The following is an 8,928-nucleotide window of genomic DNA, read 5'->3' on the forward strand; positions in this document are numbered from 1 at the left end:
AGGATTGCCTCATTATATAGACTTAAAAAAAATATCCTAAAAACTTGAAAATAAAGAAAAAAAATAAAACAGATTCTTCTTGATCAAATATCAAAGATCGGACCAATTGTCTGCCTCATTATTTAGACGTCTTCCAAAAACTTAGAAACTTGTTTTGAAAACTTAAAGATAAAAAAGAAACAACTAAAACAGATTTTAGAAAAAACTAAAACTTAAAAACTAAAACAGATTTTACTCCCTAGTCATGCTAAATAAAACTAAGTGAAATGACTTGGCGACAAATTGCTTTTGAGCTTCATTGTAATTCTAAATGTCGACACTATCTTTCCTTTGTTTGGGAAATTCTGTTCTGCAGACAGGACAAGTATTCTGCCTCTTCAACCATTGGCGAATGCATTTAGTATGGAATATATGATTCTCATTACAAGGCATCTCGCATGCTTGTTCCTCCACCAGAAAATTATCAAGGCAAATTGCACATATGGAGCCTTCACTAATATGCTTGTATGAGATTTCTTTCATAGTCTCCTTTCTTGCAGGTACATATCCGACTTCATCAAACACTTCATTGACTGCACTACGGAGTCTTTCAAGGAATGCATCCATGGTATTAGGATCACTCAGATGATTTGCAAATGACCCATATGCGCCATCCTCTTCTCCTATCTGCCGAACAAAAGCTTCGGCATCCATATTTCTTCTATTCGTTACTATTATTATACGGATGATTGGGCTTAAAAAGTTTTGGTGTATGAACATAACATCTCCTCCCTCTATATATATAGTAAGCTTCCATACACCCTAAAGCTCATATATTAACTCTACCAAGTTTTTCATCAATTTCAATGTCACAAATTTTTAAAACCACGACCTTATTTTTATTAGATTTAGTCGAAATTCAACCCTCGTGCAAATTAATTTAATATATATAATTTCTTCTTTTCTTGGGCCTTGCAATGTGGGAGGTAGACCACTAGCATTGTGTTTATATAAGGCTCTAAAAATTTAAATTTCCATTATAATCTTAAAAGAAGAATGAAATTTCTTGGGCCTTGCAATGTGGGATGTCTTTGGATTGCCTCCATACAAAATTTGGAATGGTGATCTACTATTGCTCTTATTGACAGAATGGGTGTAAGAAAATTCTTCCTATCGTAAGATCAGATCCCATCCCTTGGGTTTGTCTCCTACCAAGAATCTCAGTAGATTACCCAGACTCCTATTCAGCACTTAAGTATACCCATCGGTTTGTAGAAGGTGTGCAAAACTAAACTTCAATTATGTCTTCAATTTTTTTCACAAGGTACTCCAAAAGTATCCAACAAATTTGGTATCATGATTTGAAACAAATACTTTTTGGTAAACCATGCAGTCTTACCACCTCCCTAAAGAACAAATCAACAATGTGGACAACATCATTGGTCTTCCGATATGGGATGAAATGTGTCATCTTTGAAAACCTATCAACTACCACAAATATTGAATCATTCCCTCTCTGAGTCCTTGGTAAACAAAGAACAAAATTCATACATATATCTTCCCATGGCCTCTCAGTTATAGGTAATGGCTGATATAGCTCTGTATTCTGGCTTAATCCTTTTGCCCTCTGGCACACTCTACAACTATGCAAAAGTTTCTTCACATCCTGTGATAATTGAGGCTAATAATAATGCTCACTAATAATGGCAATGGTCTTATCCCGACCAATGTATCCTACCATTCCTCCACTGTGCTTCTGTTTGAGAAAATTCTTCCTCATAGAACTCCTAGGAACGCACAACTGGCCTCCCTTGAACACCATACCATCCTAGATTATGAAGAAAATTCTTCCTCATAGAACTCCTAGGAACGCACAACTGGCCTCCCTTGAACACCATACCATCCTAGATTATGAAATCCAACGACCTTGTCCTGTCCAAAGGAGCAAGCTCCTTGCAAGATTTTCATGCCTGTACAAAATATGGATTCTCGGGATAGAAATGTCTTGAGTTCATTGAACCCCACCACGTAAAACTATATCTTTGTCAGCAAAATATTCCTCCTACTCAATGCATTTGCAACTCTGTTAGACCTCCCACTTATGTGCTTCAAAAAAAAAGTGTAACTCTACAAAAACTCCACCCATTTCAAATGTCTATGATTCAATATTCCCTAACTATTCAAGTACTACAATGCTTGATGATTAGTATACAAAACAAATTCCTTTGGCAATAGATAATGTCTCCATTTATTTAATTCTTAAACTATTGCATAAAATTCTTGATCATAAACATAATATTTCTTCTTTGCATCATTTAGTTTTTCTCTAAAATAAGAAATGGGCCCACCTTCCTATCTCAAAACAACTCCAATGGCATTACCGCTAGCATCAGAGTCCACCTGAAACACCTTATTGAAATCTGGAAGGGATAAAACAGGTTGCGACGACAACTTCTTCTTGAACATATTAAATTTATTTGCCACCCCATACTCCACATGAATTCTTTCTTATCCCCTCTCATTGTTTTAGTCAGGGATGCAAAAATGCTACTAAAGTTTCTAATGAGGTTCCTGTACAAACTAGCTAAACCATGGAAAGATCTCAACCCAGTAACAGTCCTTGGGGTAGTCAATTCCATAATAGCCTTCACCTTCTCTGGGTGCATCTTAAGACCTTCTCCCAAGACAACAAAACTCAAGTACTATAACTCCTTCACAAAAGTGCACTTCTTCAAATTAATCAGCAATTTCTCCCCTCTCAACTCCTCAAAAACTCTATGAATATCCATCAAATTCTCCTCCAATGTCTTACTGAAAATCAAAATATCGTCGAGGTACACAATAGAAAACTTACCGAAAAATTCCTTCAATACCTCGTTAACGAGCTGCATGAATTTTCTTAGTGCATTGGTTAGCCCAAAAGGCATGACTAACCACTTATACAAGCTTTATTTAGTTTTGAAGGCAGTCTTCCACTCATCCGCCTCTCTAATGTTGATTTTGTGATACCCACTCTTAAGATCAATCTTTGTGAAGTACTCCACTCCACTCAAGCAATCCATAACGTCATCTATCCTTGGTAGGGGAAATCTGTACTTCATTGTTATCTTGTTTATGGGCCTAGAGTCTGTACACATCCTCAATTCTCAATTTTTGTTTGTTGCGCAGGTACTGCACATGGACTCAAGCTATTTTAGATAAATCCTTTTCTAAACAACTCTTGAACCTATGAGTTCAACTCTTTATTTTATGTTGGAGTCATTCTATGGGCTGCCTTACTTAGAAAACTAGCTCCAAGGATCAAGTCAATTTGATGACTGATCTTCTTGATAGGTGGTAAACCTTCAAGTAGATTATCAAACACGATATCTTGAAACTCATTCAAGACACTAGAAACTTGTATAGGCACCTCTTCATTATCTTCTTTATCCACTCTCGAAATTAAAGAAAAACACACAGGTTCGTGTTTCATACCTTCCAAAAAAATTCTCATTGAGAAAACATATTTTGGCATTACTACATATATTTTCTTCCACCTCCTTTAGAGGATTGAGATTATGCTAAACTCCTTCCTTTGTTAGGGTATAGGTATTCAGACGACCATCATGTAAAACATGCCTATCAAACTTTCATGGCCTCCTTAACAACATGTGTCATGCATCCATGCGTATGATGTCAATGAGTACCTCATCACAATAACTAACAATCTTGAATTTTACCAGGCAGTGCTCTGTTAGTATAAATCAGTGACTGAGAGGGGGGTGTATCAGTCAAAACAATTTATACACAATTCAAACATTCAAACAAACTAGTTTGCAACTATCCTTCCAAATTAACTTAAACATTGCATAAATCATGAAAGAAGATAACATAAAAGAAAAGAGATTTGCATGCACAAATAAGTATCACATAACACTAGCAATTATACGTGGAAATCCTCGGTTAGAGGGAGAAAACCATGGTGGGGGTAACCCACAATCTCTTTTACTATAGTGAAAAAGAGTGCCCTATTAAGAGATTACAACCAGTTCTTTCAGAGAACATCACCCTGTTAGAAGTGACTGGTGTTTGGTTAAGAATACCTTAGAACCTGTTAAAGGTCACCTTCCTAGAGGATTTTATAACTTCATATCTGGAGTGACTTGGTTAAGAGATATTACATAAAGAATCGGTTAAGGTTCACCCTGTTAAGGGATTTACAATACTACAATTGTTAGAAGGCAACAAAGATGATTGATCTGTCTGATGACACTACCTCTGTCTCATAGATCCACTTTGCATGCTTTGTTCTTCTGATTGGTGTCGACTTCACCGATTCATACCTCTATTTGCTGCACTATATTCTGCTCCCCCTGTTTACATTAACACAAATATTTTTCACATTCACAACAACAAAATCAGAATGAATGATGTGTATATATTACCATTAATTTTGGTGCCAACTTTCCCTCGAAAAATCTGTTATCACGCCTTGAATTTCTCTCCCAAAATCATTTTGGGAAAATAGTCAAGACAACCATTCATGCTGATAAGCTTGCCAGTTGAAAAGGGAAGATTATTGGTTCAACTGGACGTTATCTGGATGTTTCTACATTTGTTAGTTGAGACTCTTGTATTCCCAATTGTCGCTTATGTACCGGTCCAGTTCTACCTAACCGGTTACCTCCTGTATACTGGTCTACTCACTTCTTAATCAGTTACCTCCTCTATACCGATCTACTCGTTGCTTAGTCAATTAACCCTTGTATACCGATCTAGTCACTACTTATCTGGTTAATCCCTGTATAGCGGTCTACTCACTGCCGATAGGAATAAGGACTCTTGTTCTTCACCAGTTACCCTTTACTCCTTTACCGATGGATTATGGAGACTTAGAAGACGATGCTGCCAACAATGACAACCATTTCACCGGTCATACAAAATGCATCATAATGCCAACAAACTCCCCCTTTTGCATTGTTGGAAAATACTACAAAGAAGTCATGTATGTCTCGGTTCTTACCCTTGTTTCATATACCCATGTATATATATAAACTCCCCCTATTGACATCAATGAGAAATAATATACAAAAGGATTCATGAAAGTAAAGCAAAAATGTCTTCAAATTTTTCTTTAGCAGTTGGCAAAGAGGATTTCCATGAAGGCTTCACCCTTTTCATGGTGCTGAAGTGTCCATGCAAAATTGTAACAAAATCCTCCACTTCATCTACAGAGTTACAGTCAAGTGCACTTATGAGACTTTCTGCTTCTTTGACATTCCTTTGCCTGAAATCAATCATCGGTGCAAGGTAGCATTGTAGCTCTAGCAGATTAAGAGCTTGTTTATTCTCTTCCACTTTTAACTTTTTGATTTCATTAGCTAACTCTTTGACCTTTCTACTAAAATTCATTGGAGAGCTTATAAGAGGATCAAAAGAACCTATTAGATCTTGGATTTCCCTTTGAGTGTGAGCTCTTTTATCTTCAAGATCTTTGATTAAATCAGTGAAGATTGATGACTTGACAAATAATTGGCCAACTTCCTGTAGTATAGATTTGGCCTCTTTAATGCTAGCGGAGCAAGCAACTTTTCCAATTGATATGTGTTTCATTAATTTTTCACCTCTCATTGTTTCATACTGTCTAACTACAACCTTCTCTAGATCGGTTTCCTTTGAACCAAATGCTTTGACAAGAGTTCCCAACTGATCAATGATGGGTGCATTATCATCAACAACAATGTCAGGAATGAGATTAGATAGAATGGTTTTTGCAGTATTAAGAATTTTTCTCTTGTTTTTCTTTTATCTAAGTTTTGCCTTTTCAGCTTGAAGTTTCAATTTTTTAGAAAGTTTCATTAATTGTTTGGGGGTCATCTTCTTTATGTCAATTACAAAGTCTTACTCTTCTTCCTCCTATATTTATTCTTCCTTTTCTTCAACCTTAACCTCAGAGCTAGTTGCGGTGGTAAGTTTAGCTTTCTTCTTTTCACTCTCCTTTTCTAAGTCTAACATCCTCTTTACCAGAGGAGTGTCCACCACTATTTTCTTACCATCTTCAGGTTGACCGGATGAAGAATCCTCTTTCTTCTTGTGTTGTTCTGATTCTTGGTCTCCTCTAGTTCCTTCATCTATTCTTCCTTGTTTTCTTATTCCTTTTGTTTTTCTTCCTTCTCCTTTGTTTCCTTCTTCTCTGATTCTTCAATAGGTGGTATTGATGTATTTATCACCTTTGGATTTCCTTCCTCTGCACCCTTTTTTGACAAAAGGAGTTCATTGTCAGTATGATTTAATGTTACCAAAGTTCTGTTAGGTGTATCTTCATAAGGTATATCTTCAACTATAACTTCATCTTCACCGAGATGGTTAGTTTGAGTGGTTCCCTTTACCAGTCAAATGCTAATATAAATAGTTTAAATAGTTGATTTGTTATTTCTTCTTCAACTTCCTTTTGCTGGCTCAAGATTGTTTTCCATAAGGCAACACCCTCATCATGCACATCTTGGACATCTCCTATGGCCACTCTCCATATCATGTTCCTTATTTGAAAGCATTGAATACATGTTTTTGCCAGTATAGATGCTTGATTATAATCAAGCTCATGTTTCACTTCCATGAGTTCTTTTATCTTGTGCTCTTTCTCAATAGCTAAAGTTGTTTTCCATCTCCCTTCAATTTGATTTTGCAAGTCTGATGGAACTATTCCATATAGTTCACTGGGAGTTCTACAAAACTTATGCATGTTCCACATAAGTGCATCTTCAATTTCTCTTTTGTCCTCCTCATTGCAAAGGGGATATTTTCTCCCAACACCAGATAGACCTCCAAACTTTTTGATCCCATCGACCAATTCATCAATAGTTGGAAGTAAATTTCTACCACTTCTTCTGACTTCTTTTATTTCCACATCAAAATGGGTGTTAGTGTTAGAACCCTCCTTTTCATCCTTCTTGGGCTTCTTATTAGCCTTTGTGTCAATTGTCACTTCACGCTTTTTCTTTCTTGCATATATTACTCCTTCCCATCTATCTTTACCTTGGGATGATGTATGAGTATCCGAATCCTTTTCTTTTGTGTATGTTGTCGGCTTCCTGCATGCAGTACCCTTGGGTTTTGCCTTCGAGATTTTTTTTTTTCTCCTATTTGTTCTTTAACTTTGTTTGATTTGGCCCCTCTTTGTTCACTAGTACCCATGGAAGTAGTGGCATAGGATGCTTCACCTCCATGTTTTTTGTCTAAGGTATCAATCATTTTTCTTACTCTCCTTTGTATGATTGGCTCCTTAAGTTCCTGTTTTATTTTGGAGCTTGCCTCCTCATAAGTTCCAAATTTCTTTGCTTTTTTGTCTACTAGTTTAGACAGTAACATGTTTGCATACACTTTACTAATATCTGCCCCAACCTCATAACCCATAGAAGCTACCCAAAAGCTTCTAGGTTGAGCCACTTGAATGATGCAACAATCAATGTCAATAAGAAAATAAATGTTTTCGATATACTTCTGAACTATAGCAGTTGGGATTCTCTCTCTTTTGTGCATTCTGATTTGGAATTCTTTAAAATATCCCCACATTTTTTCCCCAAACTCATCACCTAAAACCCTAATCATTTCACCTATCTGAACCATGATAGGTTTATCCTCAAACCACACAACATTGCCCTTACTGGGAATGAAATTTTGCACATAGAAGAATATACATACCAGTAATGAGCCATACTTGAATGACTATTTCTTGTCCTTCTTAATTCGCTCCATGTTTACTAGAGATTGACTTCTGATCATCTCACTTATATTATATGTTCCATCCTCCTTGATGATTTGATAGGCTACACATATAGCACCGCTCGACACAATGTTTATACGGCTTGATTGATAGACCCTATAACCCAGCACTGTATGAGAAAACCTCACTTATGCATCCTCAATATGAGTGATTATGACTACTCTCCTGTCACATCGGGATTGAGTCAACCGAGTGACTTTAGTGGATGATATTTTTATTAGGGTTAGTGCTTCATCGGTTGCGCTCAACCCTATTACTCTCTTAATCACATCCTTTATGATCTTGACCGATGCTTCAGCTTCTAGCCATAGAAATTGATCATGCACTCTTCTTAATACATACCTAACCCAATCGACATGAAATTGGTCGGTAAAATCAACAACATTCGAAAAATGCTTGGTCTTTAGATGCAAATATTCTTCATTCAACAGATCATGATTACAAAACCTTTTGAATTTATTTCGAATAAATTTGTCTCCAAGTTCTTCAAGCTTGCAATGGATGAAAGAGCAAATATTTTCAACTAGTAACACACCGGAGGGCACAGATGATAGGGCACCGATCATGTTGATCTCTCCAGCCTTCATAGGATGCAGTTTAAACTCAGTTTGTAGTTCCTTAATTGCTTCAACCAACACAAGATTCGATACATAAGCTGTCATGATGAACTTCAAAAAAATTATTGAAAACAGGGTTTGATTACCTAGAATACCTTCTCCTCTAGGGTTGCCAATCCCCACTGTCATGACGCTTGATTACTTCACACAAATATCACTAGAAAGATTTCAATTTTCTTAGGTTGCACGAGAGCTCAAGAATGTTCACAAGAAAGCAAGGTGAATGAAATGTATTGACATTTCTTTATTTATCCATTAAGTTTTATCAGTGCTTCAATAAAACAACTAGTTTGTATAATTTTTACCATTTACAACTTAAGGTACACCAATTTACTTTTTACTAGTTGCTTGTTACCGATACCGATACACAAACAACATTTATACTAACCCTCAAAATTTTACCCAGAAAAAACTTTAAACAAATGTGTATGCATCTAAACTATGTAGATAGGCATAACCTCATATCAATTGAGGAGATTCAATAACGATCTTACCATATATGCTCCCCCTGAGTATCGGTATGCCTAGTTTGAAGAGGAACTGTCATCACCAATGGATGATGACTTGGTT

At 36.4% G+C, this 8,928-nt stretch overlaps 1 protein-coding gene across 1 annotated transcript; it reads right to left on the reverse strand.

Annotated features, from left to right (window-relative positions):
* Window positions 1–306: 306 nt before the first annotated feature.
* LOC131028234 (uncharacterized) lies at window positions 307–693 on the reverse strand. Its single transcript, XM_057958483.2, has one exon. The coding sequence runs from the start codon at window positions 691–693 to the stop codon at window positions 307–309; it is 387 nt and encodes a 128-aa protein (XP_057814466.2).
* Window positions 694–8,928: the final 8,235 nt, after the last annotated feature.

Source organism: Cryptomeria japonica, unplaced genomic scaffold (genome assembly GCF_030272615.1).
Source record: "Cryptomeria japonica unplaced genomic scaffold, Sugi_1.0 HiC_scaffold_575, whole genome shotgun sequence".
Taxonomy (NCBI): Eukaryota; Viridiplantae; Streptophyta; class Pinopsida; order Cupressales; family Cupressaceae; genus Cryptomeria; species Cryptomeria japonica.